Source organism: Actinia tenebrosa, unplaced genomic scaffold (genome assembly GCF_029948245.1).
Source record: "Actinia tenebrosa isolate PJP-AT-01 unplaced genomic scaffold, QUT_ActTen_1.0 PGA_scaffold14__42_contigs__length_11649687, whole genome shotgun sequence".
Taxonomy (NCBI): Eukaryota; Metazoa; Cnidaria; class Anthozoa; order Actiniaria; family Actiniidae; genus Actinia; species Actinia tenebrosa.
The window spans coordinates 2,562,789-2,581,407 of record NW_028292574.1 but is presented as its reverse complement, the minus strand read 5'-3'; the positions used below and the strand labels follow the sequence as shown (position 1 = coordinate 2,581,407).

Genomic DNA, 18,619 nt, shown 5'->3' with positions numbered 1-18,619 from the left:
CTTCATACAAGACTTTAGTTTAAATGTCACGTAAATACAGCAAATGTTTTTAAGTTCTTTGATATATCGATCATTAGTAGCGTTTTTTTAATTTGAATTAGTTTTAGAGTATGATGATTTCATAAGATTGAATTTCATGGTATTTTAATGAAGCCTTATTGTCTGTCAGCCCTGTCTTTTATGAACTGTGTCTATTTTAAGGGATTATTTTTAGATTTTGAAATTATTTGTTGATAAATGGAAAATAGGTTTTACTCCTAATGTTCTTTTCTTCTCCGTTTTTCTTTTTCTTTTTCTTTTTCTTTTTCTTTTCTTTTTCTTTTCTTTTTCTTTTTTTTTTTCTTTTCTTTTCTTTTTTTTTTTTTTCCTTCTTTTTTTTTATTAATTGAAACAAATACTAAATAATTAACTGAACAAAAAAAGTGTTAAAATGATTCTGGTAGTGGTAGCAAATGCCGTTTATCGTTTTTTTTGTTATTGTAAAAAACAAATTGACGTAAGTTTTTTATGTGTCTGTCCTCTTATTGACGATCATCAGATTATCAAAGTAGTGTGGGTCTGCATACTACTTTGACAATGTGATACAAATAATAATAATAGTAACATCATCAACTGGAAGTTAAAAGTGAAATCAAAAGATTTGACGCAAAGACGAGGAAATACCTTATTAACAATGAACCGCATGCATCATCCTAAAGCGGATATTGACAGATTATATGTCAAGAGAAGAGAGAGAAGTAGAGGACTTGTCAGTCCAGATAGAAAACTCGTATAAGATCTCAACTATTGGTCTGGACCGTGTACTTGATAGAAAACAAGGATTGCCTCATGCGTCTAGTCTCTAAGCATGAGAACAACAAAAAGATGTACTCCATACACAAAGAAAGTAAAAGATTCAAGACCGAATGTGGCGAAACAGATGTGCTAAATGAATCTCTACCAAGCAAAATTAACGTTTCCATAATTGGGGGGAAAAAAAAGGATAAAGAGCGTCTACAAAGATCATCTGCAAATGAAACAATGTGAAAAATGGGAGTCTAAACCCCTTCATGGCCAGTACATCAGGCAAGTCAACAAAGCAGATGTCGACAAACAGAGAACACACAGTTGGTTAAAAGGAACAGGTCTGAAGTCAGAGACAGAGGGGCTTATTATAGCAGCACAAGACGCAGACGTTGCCTAAAAGATATTACGAGAATAAGATCATGGGAAAAGATGTTAATACTAAATGCAGAATCTGCGGTGATTACGACGACACTATCGATCACATCATATCTGGATGTCCTGTTCTTGCAATGAAGGAATACATAGAAAGACACAACAAAGTTGGGAAATATGTTCACTGGAAACTGTGCAAGCAATATGGATTTACTGCCTGCATAAAATGGAATGAGCATGAACCTGAAAAAGTAATGGACAACGACACAGCAACAATCCTATGGGACATGCAAGTACATACGGACAGAACCATCACAGCTAATAGACCCGACATTATAGAGAAGAACAAAGAGAAACGATGTTCCTTGATAGACGTGTCAATCCCAGCAGAACGAAATGTGCCCCTAAAACAAGAAGAAAAACTCTCAAAGTACAAATATTAGAAATAGAAATAAAAAATATGTGGGGTATGGAAACAAAAACCATACCTATTGTCACTGGGGCACTGGAGCTAATTCACAAAGGACTAGAACAATATGTCAGCTATTTAAAAGGGGACATCTCTATCACAGAAGTACAGAAGATTGCTCTTCTTGGAACTGCACACATCATTAGAACAACTCTCATGATTACTCGATTCTTGATTTCTATTTTCCCTTTAAATTGAATTGATTTATTTTATTTTCTATTTTAATTACACCTCGTATTGTAAATATATTATTGTTTTCGCAAGGCCCATGGATTGGATTCGGTAAACTAAGGAATTTTGTAAGCAAAATTGAAGCAAATTGTAAATAAAGATAATAATAATAATAATGATAATAATGATAATTTAATGAAATTCTATACCGTCATATATTATACTCTATAACGATTTACAATGAATTTTCAAATCTTCCAAATTTTCCATCAGAGGTCCAAACCGTGGCTACTGCTAGTGCTCGCCAAGCCGACTCAGACAGAGTACCTGGGTTTCACAGAAACTTAAACTCTATACTTTAAGTTATATAAACTTGCATCTACAAAATGTGATGACGCAATTTATCGTCAATAAGAGGACAGACACATAAAAAACTGATGTCTAGCTGTTTTTTACAATAACAAAAATGATAAATACTTCTCATTTTTAGTGATCAAGAGAGCGCGCTCGTTGACGTCAGCTTTATCTGTCTGTCCTCTTATTGATGACAAAAAATAAGCAATCGGCGCGCGATAAATTTGTCAGTTATTGTAAAAATGTCCTATTTTTGTCTGCACAGTCTTCGATCAGTATATTTACCAACAACAACAACACAACAATAAAATTATTGAATATACATATTTTGACATTATTTTAGCATTATCATTATACTCAAGGTTTCCACAATGTTTATTGTAAATTTGATGTGTCATAATGTCTAGTGTTTAGTATAAAAAATTAAAACGCACAAATACACTCAGAAGCCTGGGGTGACGTCACAGTCAGTAACGTAATGGAAGTATAAGACGCAACATTCAAATAAAAAAACATTTTCGCCATTCAACTATCCACTTTTATGTAGAATCAATTTTTTGACTAAAAAATAATGCAGGTTAATTTTTTTCCAAAAGTAGCCAGAAAGCTTAATTTAGTTAAAACTATTCGCCATAAGTTGTATTCATAGTCATTTGGTTTAAAGATTCCCAGTAACATGTTATAATAGTGTTATTAGAACTGATTCACCTCTACTCATTACCGCCAAGGGATATACATGTACACTTCACAGCATACCTCACGGCAACAAGTTCACTCCCTAAACTAAGTACTTTTGCGGGTTCTCTTTCTATAAGCCTATTTTTCCTAGTAGCAACAGTCTCCTTCTCTCATGTTTTGAAATCGTTCTCATTTCTTCAGCCAAAGGGATTTCCTGCCGACTTAACTTCCCTGTACTCCCTTGGTTGCCTATCATATTACGCATCTGCAAATTAGAGAACTTCCTGCCGATGCGTACTGAACCATTACTTTTTGAAGAGCCTTGATCGAATGATTGGTTATCCGGAGCAGTTGACTGTAGTGGAAAGAAAAATGGTAACAATAAATGAATAAAAGAAAAATTATTAATGCGAGATGTAATGAAATGAAGCAATAAATAGAGTTCGATTCTGTGGGGCTTCTTGCCATTTTTCAGTCATCCCAAATCTCGAGTAGTTGTTATTTTTTTGCTCTCTCTTATTTCTCCCTTACGTTAGAAAACATTTTCATGCTATTCTCACAAATCAATAAATATCAAGCTGATCCTTACCTCATGCTCATCTTAATTCCTTTTTTTATTCTATTGATAGACAAAATAATAAAACTAAACATTTTTGGGGGTTTCATGAACATACCGTGGAATGAGTTCTAGATCTTTTTCTAGTGGAATATTTTCGCTGACGATGCCTTTGATTAGCTGAAGACTCGGAACTGTCAACCGTCTAAATAAAAAAATGTTAAGGTATCAGTGGGACAAAAAAGCCGTGTATCTCATACAATTTAAAAAGTCCGTCCCTCCGTCCCTCCGTCCCTCCGTCCCTCCGTCCCTCCGTCCCTCCGTCCCTCCGTCCCTCCGTCCCTCCGTCCCTCCGTCCCTCCGTCCTTCCGTCCCTTGTTAATATGTAAAAAAAGTCTTACAGCGTCAGGCTCGTTATCTATACATTCGTCATTGATTTCTTCACTCTTGACATCATTATAAAGTAGCTGATCCTCGCTTGTCGTCACTGATCCTTCTTTTTGAAGTTTTCCACGCCTACGTCTTCTTTCTTTGCGGTTATGTTGTAATACGTCCAGCTCTTTTCTTATTTGCTCTAAATAAGATCGTGACTGATCTCTTGCTTGGTGAATAGAAGTATACCAGCTACAATAACAATCAATCAAATTCAATTTTAACAAGTTGTATAGTTGTATAGTTGTATAGTTGTATAGTTGTATAGTTGTATAGTTGTATAGTTGTATAGTTGTATAGTTGTATAGTTGTATAGTTGTATAGTTGTATAGTTGTATAGTTGTATAGTTGTATAGTTGTATAGTTGTATAGTTGTATAGTTGTATAGTTGTATAGTTGTATAGTTGTATAGTTGTATAGTTGTATAGTTGTATAGTTGTATAGTTGTATAGTTGTATAGTTGTATAGTTGTATAGTTGTATAGTTGTATAGTTGTATAGTTGTATAGTTGTATAGTTGTATTTCTCGCTTGATATTATTCACTTATTGTGCTAATCATTAGTTTAATAATATTCAAAAACATATAAACCTTCAAATTTTAAACCTTCACAAATTCAACAAACTAATTCACTGATCACTAATTGATTGGTCTTCCTCCCTAGCTAGTTACTGTTGCAATGTCGGAGCCGAGCTAAAACATCGATAACCACTTAAAAATCTTATGAATTCGATTTTGTTTGCCGGACATTCTATATTACACTGGGAATACTACCCCTACCCATTCCTCAGTAGTCACTCAAGAAAAGCCGGGATCGGTGTAATAGTGGATCGTATTAATTACAGCTTTCATGTATCATTCTAATTTTATCACAAACTCCAACCAAAGCAATAGCAAAAACGTTATTGAGGTATTGCGATCAACGTGTTTTTAAGTGATGGTGGGATAATAATGCATCAGGAGAATTTTGATCGAGTTTAAAAAACTACAAGAAATTTCTGCTGAAATATTTTGACGAAGCTTCAAGTAAAAAAATGTATTCTCTATACAAGATTTGGAATAGGGACCCCCAAAAAGTAAAAAAAAAAAAGCTTAAACTTTCTGAATTTTTATACACAACATCTGTACCTTTCTTTCACTGCCTTCCCTGCCTCGTGCTTTTCATATTCCTCGATTTCTTCTTCGTCTTCTTCTTTTAGCTTCTCGAGAGAAGGCGATGGAGTACTCCTTGACCTTCTTTGCATCTTTTGGGTGTAGGTTGAATCTTTTTCTGAGTGAAACTCAAGCTCTTCAGAGCTACGCTCACTATCACTTGAGATGCCTTCATCATCGCTCAGCTGCCTGTTTTTTGGAGCGTATTCTTCGATGACAATAAGTGGAGTCGGTACTGGAGAGGAGCCTTGATCGCTCTCATTGAGCATGCCCAAACGTTTTTTACGAATTCTTGACATCCATTTACTGGCTGCATAGGAGACACCCCACGGATTAGGACCGAATTTATTTTTAATGTCTTTTTGATTGTCTAGGATAGCAAACATACTCAAACCAAAACGTTGATATTCTTGTGGTGACGAAAGGCGCTTTGGGTTACCTGTGTTAATGATCTCCTTGACAATAAAATTACCACTTGTTGATACGAATTTCTCCATCCCCGAACCACTTGTTCTGGCTTTCTCCTCATCTTGGATTACATGTTTCTGTTCATCCTTTGATTTCTTATTGGCAGTAGTGTTTTCTTCTGCAATATTTAAGGGTTTTCCCTTTTTTAAACCACTTTTCATTTTTCCTTTGTTAAAAGTTACTTTTTGTGACACAGGAGGTTTTTGTTCATTCAATGAACCAGAGCCCGCCATTTCTCCTCTGCTCTTTGAACGACATTTCGAGCTCTGCTCACTGGAATACATGTCATTTACACTCTTGGGCCTTTTTATATTCTCCCCAGCAATTTGTTGTTTTTCCTTGGGTTGGTTGTCAAGGTCTAAAGGTGAAGTTCCACTACACTGAATATTCTTACCACATTTTACTGAAGTGTGAGATTCGGCTGGAAAGGGACTGTTATTTCTTAATCGTTCATCATTCTTGGCAGCACTGACGTATCTATATCTGCTTGGCGCACTGTTTGGTTTGATTAGACTTTGTTGTTCTGGCTGTGGTTTCACCGTGGGAAGTTTTAAAGGTTCTTTGTTATTTTCTTCAGTATTTCGTCGTAGAAGTAAAACAGCTTTAACCACAGCGGCTGCGTTACTTTGTAAGATGGCTGATGATTTTCGTCGTGATCTGGGAACGATAAAGAGGGGCTGCTTGTTCTTTGGTTCTCCTGGTTCTCTTTCTCGTGATGATTGTGAGGAATGACTTCTGATTATTAAAAAAGTATCGCGATATTTAGAATTAGAAATAAAAAGTGTTTGGCCAATTTTCACGAGCCATGAAAGAGCACTCCCCCCCCTCCGAGATTATCAATGCTAAAGCTACACAGAACAGAGAAGTCGAAACAGCCGTTGAGATCAAGAAGATCGAACAGTGGACCCGTAGACCCGCACGCATTAACCAAAGGAGCTACGCCTGCTCCTAAAAAATAGAAACAGGTAACAGGCACGCGAAATATTTGAACTACTCATGGCAGAAAGTATGACTTTTTAATTAAGTCATAGGTGTTAAGAGGTAGCATAGGCCACCGGATTGTGTGTTAATAATTACAACTCACCTACTGGCATCTCCAAAGTCCACTGCTACAGCAAGTGGTTCAGGTATATGTTTTTTATCTATTATTATGTGCCGTTTGTTTGTTGTTTGAAGTAGCTCGTTGATCTTGTTTCTCTTATAGCTTTGCCAGACGTCACTGTCTCGGATGTAATGTTGAATCATCGAATCCTCGTAAAAATGATGCTGATGTTTCCTTAGTAGATTTAACAGCTGTTCGTCGTGTTTGATTGCCCACCTAGTAGAATTAACAAGTCCTAGTCATTCATTTCCTAGTAATGTTTAAAACAATTAAACAAAATGAACATGCTACAATTATTCTAAGACAATTAGAGAAAAAGAAGGTGAAGAAGAAGAAGAAAAGGTTATTGAGATCTATTTTCATAGGGAGCGTAAGGAGCGTAAGGAGCGTAAGGAGCGTAACCTTTAGTGTTGGGGGAGGGGAGGACAAAGTGAGAATGAAGCTGTAAAGATAATGTTCAAACTGCAGCATTTTTAAATGCACACCATAGTATATTTGTAAGAATCAGAGCTCAAAACTCGAATAGTACAAGTACATATTATAGTTTGAACCATCGTCCTTTTTTTACCAGATACCAAGCCCATGTTGTTGCAAATAAGGCGCTCGGAGACTAGGCCATTTATTTTGTTACGCAAAATGGTTAGAAAGGAATCGGTTACGCTATTACGGGCTATACTTCTACATTTATTCAAGCATATTTCAAGCGAAAAAAACATTAAATAAGAGTCCATTTGACGCCTCAGCTTTGCAAATGTCGACTCATGGAATTTCTGTCGGTGAACCAGATACTTTTTTTGACGTAAAATTGTTCAATTGGTATTCTTTTTTGAGAGTGACGACTTGAGTCTTTTTTGCTTACATTCTACATATATAACAGTCAAATCGTTAATAAGGTATTACATGATGATTTTTCAAAAATCCAGTCATTTGAAGATTTTTCAGTCAAAAAAGCAATAACGGGGGGGGGGGGGGGGGGGGTACTTAATGAAAGTGAAAGGATTTCAACGATCAAAAAGCCGCTTAGAGTAATCTATGAAACGATTGATCTTATAGTTAGTTTATCTAAGCATTTCAAGTTATACAATTTATTTGATGAGATGCAAATGAGCTTGGAACTGAATTCTAGAAGCAAAACCGTACTCAAAATACGTTCCTTGTTATAAATATGTCGAGAATTCGGTGTGATCCACAGCGTGGACGACATAGTACTTTTATTTCTCTCACTGAAAGATTAATATTCAAAACCTTGAATGCAAAGAAAAAATAGTGGTCACTGTACTAATAGACGAGCTGTAAGCGACTTCATCTGAATTTTCCATCCAAAATCACATTTGCTGTCCGCACGGACCTGGGTTCTAGTACTTTAATACATTCCCTCGAAATTTTGAAATTGCGCTTTTAATCTCCAGGGAACCTAAAACCTATTTTGAATTGATTTCGGAAATGAAGAGGTCAAATTTTTTTGTTCATACATTTTTACAAAGTCGTATATTTGTCAATTTTGAAGCGAAACCGATCAGGTCAAATATAGAATTTTAGCATGTATCGCTAAACGCCCAATCATACCTGAAACTTTGCATGAAATTACGAACTATTTTGTCAGATTATAGAAAGATAGTCAAAGTCAAGATATCATTTGGAGAATTTTTTGAAACCAACGCTAATAAACGGCAAAAAACGAGATGTGCGAAGTTGATGCGCAACAGCAAAGGTCCGGAACTACCTTAACACAAACTTACACTTGAGCTGTATGTGCTATCCCGGTTTCAAATGCATGCTGCTTGGAAAATTGATCGTTTTCATTGTTTGCAGCTCAATAGCATCTATTGAATAATTTCTCAAACTTTTTCAACGAATCGAGGGAATTTACTTAAGTTATAATACTAACACATCGGCATTCATAAAATGGCTTACACGAATGCGCTGTAAGCCATCTACTCATTGTGTACCCAGAGCCCACGTTCATCTAATTGGTCAGCACCGAAAAAAGTTTCTTGGTGCTGACCAAGAGGAACATGGGCTCTGAGAACGACGTTGGCATCTATTGCAACATATAAGGGCAAGAGGAGTGAAAAAAAAAAAAAATCAAAAATCAAAAACTTACTTGTTGATGAGGTAACACCTGACTTGACCTATTGACGAAACGCTACAGAAGCAAGGTGAGCCATCAAGTACACTACTTTCTCCAAAAACATCTCCTAAGCTCAAAATGACAAGATGTATATATAAGATACTGAAATTAACTACATGACGCTGCACGGATATCGCTATTTTCTTGGGAACATGGGAATGTGAGTTGTTTCTTTTCAGTATACAATAACCTTCTATCACAGACTGCTGATCAAAATGTTTAACGACTTTAATTTGTCGGAACTTTAACAAAGTTTTTATTGCGTTCGCCTACATGGTAGAATGTTTTGCTATCGTTTCTTCTTTTTTTCCTTTCTCCGTTTTATCAACATTTTTGGTGCAGTAAAATGATATACAAACCTTCTTCTATGTGTCCAAGTCTCACGAGCTCCTGTCTTTTCGCTTCTTTTATGTAAACACGACGGAAGAACTGACATCTTCCTGTTAGAAAATAACTAGACTGATTATTAACAAGTAACATACCGAATACACTTACAATACCAGTAACCTATTTTAAAATCAGCTGGTTTATTACATGAAAAAACATCTTTTTTAGACCGTTCTAGATACCTTAAGTTTTAACCAAAATTTGGCAATAAAGACATAAAGGCAATAAACGGGTGATCATAGCGTGTAAACATCTTGAAATATTACTATAGCTAGGTCTTTAGAATATTCATTCCGCAGATGGAAATGTCTCAGGGGTTTGGCACAATGGAAATTTTATTCAAAAAAGAGGTTTAGGCCTTCATTTGCTTATTTCCCATATATTTTCTATAAAAAAGCCTGACAAAGCAACATTCTAACACAAATGCAACAAAACATCTTTGTACAATTGAAATTACCGCTTCAAACAAGCATTTTATTATAGTACATCAGTTTCTAACTGTTTAAAAAACTGGGATCAAAACTCATACGAAAGTCTAGTTTTTGGCGCTTTTTGCCATTATTGGTCATTATTGAAAAAAATTTCCTCGTAATATTTCGTCAATAGAAAATAACGGAGATTCTAAGACAGGGCAACGCCCAAATTGCTGGTCAGCCCATTATAAACTACAAATAGGTAAGAAAGGATGATAATAGAATAATAATAATAATTGAATGAATAATAATTAACGAAAATGATGGAACACTTGTACGTTAGGCAAAAATGATGGTAATGCTAAAGTATTATCGATAGAATTGAAATGAAGAAAAATAAAATCCCCTTTACTGTTTTTATGATGCAAACTTAAGTCACATTAATAAACACATTTACTAAACAATTAAAATTATAACATTTATAAAATCCTCTAAAAGTCATTATGCTTCAAATCTTAAAGCCATACCTTTTCCAATAAAAAATATATGGTCTGGGAAATCTCCTTGGTTAACAATGACTTTGCCTGCCGCGTATTCCTGTCATAAGAAAATAAGATTTGAGCTAGAATGAACGGATATAGAATGGAAATCTATATATATAAGTGAATTTCGTTATTCTGTCTGACAAAAGTTTCATTCACGAAATGTTTTCGATGTTTTTTTCCCCGCTTCTTTTTTAATAAGTTAATTCAATATTTTGAATTGGTGATGGCCAATTCGTCGTCATTTTTTCTCGCTAGTCTTTTTGCTAAATTTTACCAAATTGTTATCGAAATAATTACGTATTAATAGCATTAATTCATTTTTTCCTCTGAATATTTTAGGTTTTTAAAACATTTTTTTCATTTTTGTTACATGCCCAGAACAATACGAAATATGTAAAAAAAAAAAAAAAAATGTACACGTGCTGTAAGAAGTAATGAAGAAGCTTAAGCTTTATAAAACAATCAAAGCAATTTAATATCATGGCAAATAATAATCACTTACATTTCTTCTAAATCATTTCTGTCAACTGGAAACGTTTGAATATTAATGAAAACTTTGTTTCCTTGTCAACCAAAGCGTTTGACTTTAATTTTTTTGCTTTAATTTACAAATTTAAACTGTGTACTGTGCATGCACTTTTTATGGACTTTTCTTTATAAGAAATATGTCTTAGTTCAAATTAAAGGGGCAAGAAGGTTAAATTTTAAAATCCTTACCTGTCTTGCCATAAGTGATACAAGACGTTGTCTCTGTTCAAGAGGTAGATCTCTTAAAATGCTACCACTGTTTATGAAGTGTTCAATTTCTTGTACATGAAGACTGTGGATTGTTCGCACTGCTTGGTGAAACTTGCTTCGGTCTATTCGTAAAAATTCACATACCTCAGTTGTTCTTATCGAGTCCGGTGGCGGTAAATCGTATTCGGGACCATCTCCAGATACTAACCCAAGATAGTCGCCTGCTATATGTGTATACTTGATTTCATATCCATCCCTTCTTTCACAGTCAATTCCTGTTCCTTGTAAAGAATAAAAACCACTTATCTTTTTCTTACGTCCATTTGAGTCGCCATGGCTGATCATGTACGTCGCTTCTATAGAACCATTCAGTATGTAGTAACACGACAAATCCGTTTCACTAGATTGTTTCTTGACTTGAACGTTCGGGCCGACTTTTTCGTAACCAACAACATGGCACAAAGCATCCTTGATAAATTGTAGACCCTTGTGGATATCTTTTAAGCCATTTACAACAGATCTTAGCTTATGCAGTTCAGTTTCACTGCGCCCTTCTCGTAAAGGTCGGTTGAGAATCGCTAGAATTTCGTCTGTAAGTACAATACCTGCTTGTGCCCTGAAGATTCGCTTATTGAAAACTGGTGTCGAATTGTGAAGGTTTATCGGCGGTTTAGAGTAAAAGCTAACCGCCATTTTTACTGTAGAGCAGGGAATTAGATTTTCACAGGACAAGAAAAAACGAATAATCAATTGTATGAATTCAATAAAATATTCTAGGTCATAGCAACGAGAAGAATAGGAAAAGCACAAATAATGTTTATATATTTTGTAAGAAGCAAACAGATGGTTACGATATGAGGTAAAAATTTAAATATGGAAATAAGAGCAGCAGCTTACAGGTGCACATGTGATGAATCATTCATGAGCACTATGTGATTTGAAGTTCCTCTGTTTGTGGTAATATAACCAGTATACAGACTTCAACGGTACAGCGGAGCATGAAGAAAAGAAAAAAAGAAAAAAGAAAAAAGAAAAAAAAGAGAAAAGAGAAAAAAGAAGTCTGAGACGACCCTGATTTGATGAAGTTTTAACTTTTCGTTACAACTAAATGTGAAAAAAAAAGTGTCATTAATGTTTTAAGTATTTTTCATGTACTTTATGAGTAAAAGATTCAAGTAGCTGATCGTAAATTGCCTATTGATGTAGCGAGATTTACGAGTGAATTTGGAAAACATAACAAAGTTTACATTATTATTATTTTTATATGTTTATTTCAACTTCAGACATTTGTACAGACGTTTCACAATCTCACATCAGTATTATTATTATTATTATTATTGTTATTAATATTATTATTATTATCATTATTATTATTATTATTCAAGCTTTGATTTCTTTTTAGTGCATTTAATGTAAAAGAAATATTTAAAACATTGAAAAGAAAATAACTCTGCTTTTTCCCATCAACCGCTCAATCTGTAAAAGATTTGCTCGTATTTTTTGTTCACTGTCTTATGTTTCAGAGGTTCTGTTTGCTAGAACACCGATACTAGCAAGTTTGAAAGAAACAGTGCACTTGTGCTTTGAAGCATTTTTTTCAGATGGAGTATCAGGCATCCTTATCTTGAGCTTCTAGTTTAACGCTCTCTTAATTGTTCAGGTTCATTTCCACAGTAACCAAAAGCAGTCGTCAACAATGCGCTGCTGGGCTTGACTGAAGACACACTCATTGTGATCTCGATCTCTGATGGCTCTTGTCTGGAATTGAATGATCTTTCTTTTTGATTTACGTACTAAGGACTTCGCTACATATATTTGCAGTACGTACATGAAAAAAGGTAAAAAAAAAAAAAAAAAAAAAATCCAAGTAGAATCAATAAAGAAGTACCAGCACCAATCTGGTGTGACTAAATTCAAGCTTCAATTTGGTTGGCTGAGAGATGAAGGTACTACTTGCTGAAAAGCTGGTGTTTAATTGAGCGAAGATGTAAAAATCAATCAGACCTTTAATCTGGGGCAATGTGAATATTTTGGGAAATGGTAATTCACTTGAAAAACATGTACCACATGAATCGCAAGAAAATAGAAGAAAATGGATTAATTTGTAGTAAAAGAAAACAAATTTGAATGGAATTCGAAATTGATAAAAGTAACCCAGCTGAGGCGTGTTGATCGGCCGCGTTGTCTTGGTTCAGGATAGCGTCAGTGTTAGCTTTAATCGCCATGAAACTCAAGACATATTTTGGACTTCTTCTAGTGGCGAGTGTATTGTGCACCGCTTTTTGGGCTTTTAATTCAAGAGTTATCCAAACGGAGCTTTTTATAAATCCGTCCTCAGTTCTACAAAGATATTCCCGACGAATGGAGGACATTTGGAAGTAAGTACTAGAAACATATATGTTGTCGTATTATATAGCTGGCACACGGGTTTTTGATTTGATATTCCTATTGTATTTTTGGTTACTACCCGCATAAATTTATAAGGGATTTAAAATTCTCTTACGATATATATCAAGATCTATTAAGCTTTGGAAACGTAGTACATCAAAAACTGTCTGCTTTAAACAGTTAAGTATAAACATTTTCACTGCTTTAGGTAAACACGTGTAAGTGAAAAACGTGCATATATCAGACAAGCCTGGTTTTAAACCTTTATGTTGTTAAATATTGAAAGGAACTTTTCCCTTCTTTTTCAAACTGTAAGCCACATTTAGTCTATAATGAAACTTGATAGATATTTTCCCTTAAGTAGTCAGCATGTATTCCATATATAAGTGCAAAGTACCTATTATTAGGGGGAATTAGTTTTCAGTTAAGAGTTAGTCAGCAAATCCCCTGCCTGTCATTTCTATTAATTGATCCCTTAACAGCAGTTGTTGGTATGTATCTTTACTGTTATTAGCCTCTTGCTGTCGGTGTTTTTTTAACTATGTGTATACATATATATATATACAGTTACACTTGATTGCAAAAAGGTTGTAGTATACATTTATACATATATCTAATGAGATGCAAGATATTAAATGAGACGCAAAATTTAAAAAGTAATTTATTTGGTCTTTTTTATCTTCTGTTATATCAGAGACATACGTATTGCATAAAGTATAGTTAAAAATGTATTTTCCACAAAATGTAGTATCTAAGCAGTCGTATTCAAGCATGTTTTACGTTCTGCATCTCATTTGATATCTTGCATCTCATTAGATATATGTATAAATGTATACTACATGTAAAACATTTTTGCAATCAAGTGTAAAAAAACCAAGCATATATGTATATATATATATAAATCCTATCATCTGATCATCTATAAATGCCTTGAGAAGACAATAAATTTATTACTCTATCTACACATATATATATGCTTCAATAGTGAGTATGTTTCAATGTTTACTATATTATGTGGTTCCTGCATCAATAAATATTGGACATTTCATAGATTACGATTCATCGCTATTACCCGGTCCAATCCGCTCCCTTAGTACTTAAACCACTATCTACTACCTGAATCTGTAACGTCGTTTTTTAAAAAGCCTAATTAACGCCATTAATTTTGGACTGCCAAAGGATTCTTAATCATCTATTTTTAAATGTATATATATATTCTTCACATGTTGCACTTTTTAAGGCAGGCTACTTTTCGTTTTTTTTATTTCTCTAATGAAAATTTAAGATCTCTATTTGATAATGGCTCTATATATAGTAAGTAAAACAGGGGTGAAATTGAGTTTTAGATCAGTTTAGACGAACGTTTCGTCATGCGTCACCAATCGAAATCATCAGCTATGGGCCAATAATATGTAAGCTGAAAGGGGTGCCAATACTCAAAATGATTGGCAAAGATATTTATTTTCTTCCATTGATATTTCGCAGTTGTATATAAAAAACGCGTGGACGGAATCACAGAGTAAATATAAGCTAGGGACTCAATTTCGTTACTAATGACAAAATTAGATATATATCTTAATAATGAAGTTGCAATTGCCACTTTCATGCAACTTGGATACCAGTATGTAATTAAAAGTGATGTATCTAATAATGACAATTTCAGGTAGACGGGTGACTATTCTTTGTAGTGAGGACCGCCTTTGAAAATGAAAAAAAAAAAAAAAAAACTGATAACAACAACAAAACAAGAACAGCATAAATAAATAAATGGATAAGCCTACCTGAATTGTTTAAACAGGAGCTATTCGAACGTAGTTTTTTTTCTTTATTTTATTTTATTTTTTTTCGCAAAAAATAATGGTCCCTTTCACAGTTCCCTGCATCATCGAAGCGACACGAGCGGCGTGCTCGTAATGATAGAGACCTTTTTAAACACTTTTAACCATCATTCACGTCTCTATCATTGCAAGATCACCGTTCGTCTCGCTTCAAAGCAAAGGCACGGCAAAGGCACCTTTCAAGATGGTGCAGGACTTTTAAGTTGATACTAAATTTGAGGCTTCGTTGTGTGTAGGTGTCATTAAATATTCAGTTGTTGCTTAATCTACATATATTAGCTATTTCTGCGCGTAGAGCATTAAAAAACCTGGTTTATGTAGGACGAGTTGTCAACGTTGTTCTTACCAAATTTTAAAGTAAATGAAGTCAAGTTTAGCACGAAGACAAGTTGCTATTACTAAACCATAACTTTCGTTACACAAAGACAAAAATAGTCTCTTATGTATTTGCCTTTGTTTTTCCATGGTACCGGTTTTGCTGCATGTATTAGTTGTCTCAAACACATCATCATTGATTATATACATCTTCCTATCTATTGGCAGTACTGAGAGGCAAGCTGGGAAATCCAGTGGCTTTCGAACAGGAAAGTCAGATGATGACGATGAAGAAAGTCAAACGTCAAGTGATATCCAAGAACTTGTCCAAAAGTTGATGAATCAATCTGCAATCAATAAAAAAGAACAAGTAAAGATCGTCAGTCGAGTCAAGGAAAGCGATACGATAGAAAGGCAATATACTGACGTTAATAAACGAGTTTATATTATTATTATTTTTTTCACTTTTTTCATTGCCATAATAATCACAGTCACAGTCACGTCACTATCACCATCGCCGCCATCACCCCATACCATGTCCATCCCCATCATCATAATCATCATCGCTATCACCATCGCCATCATCATCCTATACAATGATCATTACCGTCGTTATATCATCATCGTTATCACCATCGCCATCGCCACCGTCACCCCATACCATGATAATCACCATCATTATCATCATCGCTATCACCATCGCAACCATCACCACATACCTGATCATCACCATCATTATCATCATCGCTATCTCGATCGCCACCATCACCACATACCATGGCCATCACCATCATTATCATCATCGCTATCTCGATCGCCACCATGACTAGCATAAACATCACCATCACTCCCATACCATGATCATCATCATCATTATCATCATCGCTATCTCGATCGCCACCATGACTAGCATAAACATCACCATCACTCCCATACCATGATCATCATCATCATCATTATCATCGCTATCAACATCGCCATTATCGCCATTGAGTAGCATTGTCAACGCCATCTAATCCCTTTTACCACCATGCTCTATTGACGATTACTAGTGCCATTTTTATCCATCACGTTAACAAACATTGACTGGCTCGTCCGTTTTTTTATTCCTGCAGTTGTATTCCTCAGGATACCATTGTCTTCCTCAAGACCCACAAGACAGGAAGTAGCACCCTTACCAATGTTTTCAATCGTTATGCAGATCTAAGAGAGCTCACCGTAGCATTGCCAATAATTGGATACAATAGATTTCGGTGGCCTCTTCATTTCCATTGGACGTCAGTCGACATGTACAGACTTGGTCAGAATTATGCGAATTTTTTAACCAACCATGCTAGATACTCCAGGGCATCTATGGATGCGATTATGGAACTTGACTCTCTATACATAACTATCTTGAGAAATCCGGTGTATCAGTTTGAGTCAATGTTTGATTACATGGAATTTAGTAAATTATTGGGGCTTCATAATGCTTCTGACCCAATACGTAGGTTCTTATTGAAGCCATACGAGTATCTTCGTAATATGACTATCGCCCAGAGAGGGTTCCCGGAGACTGCAAATCTAATTCGAAATGGAATGTTCTTTGACTTAGGATTGAATCCACGCAGCTATGATAACAGAACTTTGATTATGAAGGAAATAGAGAAGATTGATAAAGAATTCTTCTTGGTGTTGATAATGGAATATTTTGATGAAAGTCTAGTTCTAATGAAAAGAGAACTGTGTTGGGATTTGGAAGATATTGTCTACGTCAAGCAAAACCAAAGACATAGCAAGAAAAGTGAGATGTTAACTCCCAGTTTAAAAGCAATGATTGAAAGATGGAACGGTGCTGATGTTCTTTTATATCGCCATTTCAATAAAACATTTTGGAGGAAAATCAAAGAACATGGGGATGACTTTTATAAAGATTTAAAAGAGTTTCGAATTAAAAACCGTCAAGTACAGCAAGATTGTCTTTCCCCAGTGGCAGCAAAAGAAAGAGCTTTCAAACTAACCAAAGAAGTCAGGAAGCTGCAACTAAATCCTCTCGTTTCGAATTTTGACAGATATTTCTGTGACAAGATATTGACAAACGAGGTTGATTATCTAAAGTATTTTCGCTTGAAATTTAACCCGATATTTGGATATCAGAGACAGTTAAAACTGGAACGTCTTCCTCAATTGGAAGCAGGACAGAAAGATCAATCGAACCAGCAACCCGTAGTTCAATTCCTTTGGAGTTCCAAATGAATATTCTATTGAAAAGAAAATGTTGTCACACTTTTTTATGTGTTTCATTTATATGGACTATGTAAATAAAATCTAAAATTGTATTGCATGTTTTAAATGAAAACGGATCATGCTATGTTAACGGCTTGTTAACGGGGACGCCGGCAGATCGGGAACAAACGTTTTATTTATCCATATGACCGATCACTCTGCGTAACTTTTGACTCTGACGCTATTTTTAAAAGTAGCTGTGAAAATCCCTTTGGAGCCGTCTTTATTTACATAATTGCTATATATTTGCATCTTTCTCAGTTTATTCAATTCTGTAGACCTGAAGATATTGTCGTCTATTTTTCTCTGGTCTTTATATTAAATTGTCTATCACAAGTTAATTTGATTAAGGTGTCTTTATTCTCTTCATCAATTTAGGCGGGGACCGTTAATATTCTTAATTCAATAAAGGTACAAGGGTTAAGTATCGGAGGCGATAGCCTCGAAAAAAAAATACTCCAATACGCGATGAAAGACTTCATCTTAAAATATGATTCTGGTAATTTAATTGTGATTAAATACCCATTTTATTATTAAGTTATATTTTATCAGTTAATAATTAAGATCAGCTAGTTCTGAGGCGTAGTATATTCTGCTACTTGCAAATGCAAGCGCAAGCAGTGTTCACACGTGAAACTCAAACAAGGGCAGATTAAGATACGCAAGCGGAGTAGTACTGGCTTACATAAAAAAAATGATGTTGCGTTTGCGTTACTGTAGTTCACACGTAAATCTGCTGCTTGTGTTTGCTAATAATAAGAGTGCTTTGCTGTAATTCACAGAACCTTTGCTTGCGTTCTCCGGTTCACACGTGAGAAACGCAAACGCGCAAATGCACAATTAAGCAAAGGAATATAACTCCTCAAAGCACAGCAAGTTTTTTATATCTTTCATAAAATACAAATTACAATAACGGTTATTTTAGATACGAATGAAGCAACTGAAAATGTACACGCGTGCTGTGTGCCCTCATACTGAAAGCACGCGCTCCCACCCAATCAGAACGCGAGTTTTATAACAGTTATTTTATAAACAAATTTGAAGAGCTCGCATTACTTTAT

The 18,619-nt window shown here is 35.0% G+C and overlaps 3 protein-coding genes across 3 annotated transcripts; 2 read left to right on the top strand and 1 right to left on the bottom strand.

The window, feature by feature from the left end:
• The first annotated feature begins 566 nt into the window (after positions 1-566).
• Positions 567-1,784, top strand: LOC116298697 (uncharacterized). Its single transcript, XM_089029522.1, has one exon. The coding sequence runs from the start codon at positions 1,206-1,208 to the stop codon at positions 1,599-1,601; it is 396 nt and encodes a 131-aa protein (XP_088885648.1). The 5' UTR covers positions 567-1,205; the 3' UTR covers positions 1,602-1,784.
• A 187-nt stretch (positions 1,785-1,971) lies between these two features.
• On the bottom strand, positions 1,972-11,568 carry LOC116298696 (uncharacterized). The gene is made up of 9 exons (XM_031707224.2): positions 10,732-11,568; positions 9,997-10,066; positions 9,029-9,109; positions 8,643-8,736; positions 6,521-6,754; positions 4,945-6,171; positions 3,788-4,010; positions 3,505-3,591; positions 1,972-3,185 (listed from the first exon to the last, which is right to left on the bottom strand). The coding sequence occupies exons 1-9, from the start codon at positions 11,443-11,445 to the stop codon at positions 2,961-2,963; spliced, it is 2,955 nt and encodes a 984-aa protein (XP_031563084.2). The 5' UTR covers positions 11,446-11,568; the 3' UTR covers positions 1,972-2,960.
• Positions 11,569-12,704: 1,136 nt separating this feature from the next.
• Positions 12,705-17,899, top strand: LOC116298693 (galactosylceramide sulfotransferase-like). Its single transcript, XM_031707221.1, has 3 exons — positions 12,705-13,130; positions 15,522-15,707; positions 16,409-17,899. The coding sequence occupies exons 1-3, from the start codon at positions 12,976-12,978 to the stop codon at positions 17,526-17,528; spliced, it is 1,461 nt and encodes a 486-aa protein (XP_031563081.1). The 5' UTR covers positions 12,705-12,975; the 3' UTR covers positions 17,529-17,899.
• The last annotated feature ends 720 nt before the right edge of the window (positions 17,900-18,619 follow it).

What these genes read in the sequence shown, in the direction of transcription:
- LOC116298697 (XM_089029522.1), top strand. Translation starts at nt 1,206, where the DNA reads ATGGGAAAAGATGTTAATACTAAATGCAGAATCTGCGGTGATTACGAC.
- LOC116298696 (XM_031707224.2), bottom strand. Translation starts at nt 11,445, where the DNA reads ATGGCGGTTAGCTTTTACTCTAAACCGCCGATAAACCTTCACAATTCG. An exon ending in AGGTGTTACCTCATCAACAA is followed by an intron (nt 6,755 to 8,642) that starts GTAAGTTTTTGA and finishes TAATTCTACTAG; the next exon opens with GTGGGCAATCAAACACGACG. An exon ending in GACTTTGGAGATGCCAGTAG is followed by an intron (nt 6,172 to 6,520) that starts GTGAGTTGTAAT and finishes TTTAATAATCAG; the next exon opens with AAGTCATTCCTCACAATCAT.
- LOC116298693 (XM_031707221.1), top strand. Translation starts at nt 12,976, where the DNA reads ATGAAACTCAAGACATATTTTGGACTTCTTCTAGTGGCGAGTGTATTG. An exon ending in CGAATGGAGGACATTTGGAA is followed by an intron (nt 13,131 to 15,521) that starts GTAAGTACTAGA and finishes ATCTATTGGCAG; the next exon opens with TACTGAGAGGCAAGCTGGGA. An exon ending in GAAAGCGATACGATAGAAAG is followed by an intron (nt 15,708 to 16,408) that starts GCAATATACTGA and finishes TTATTCCTGCAG; the next exon opens with TTGTATTCCTCAGGATACCA.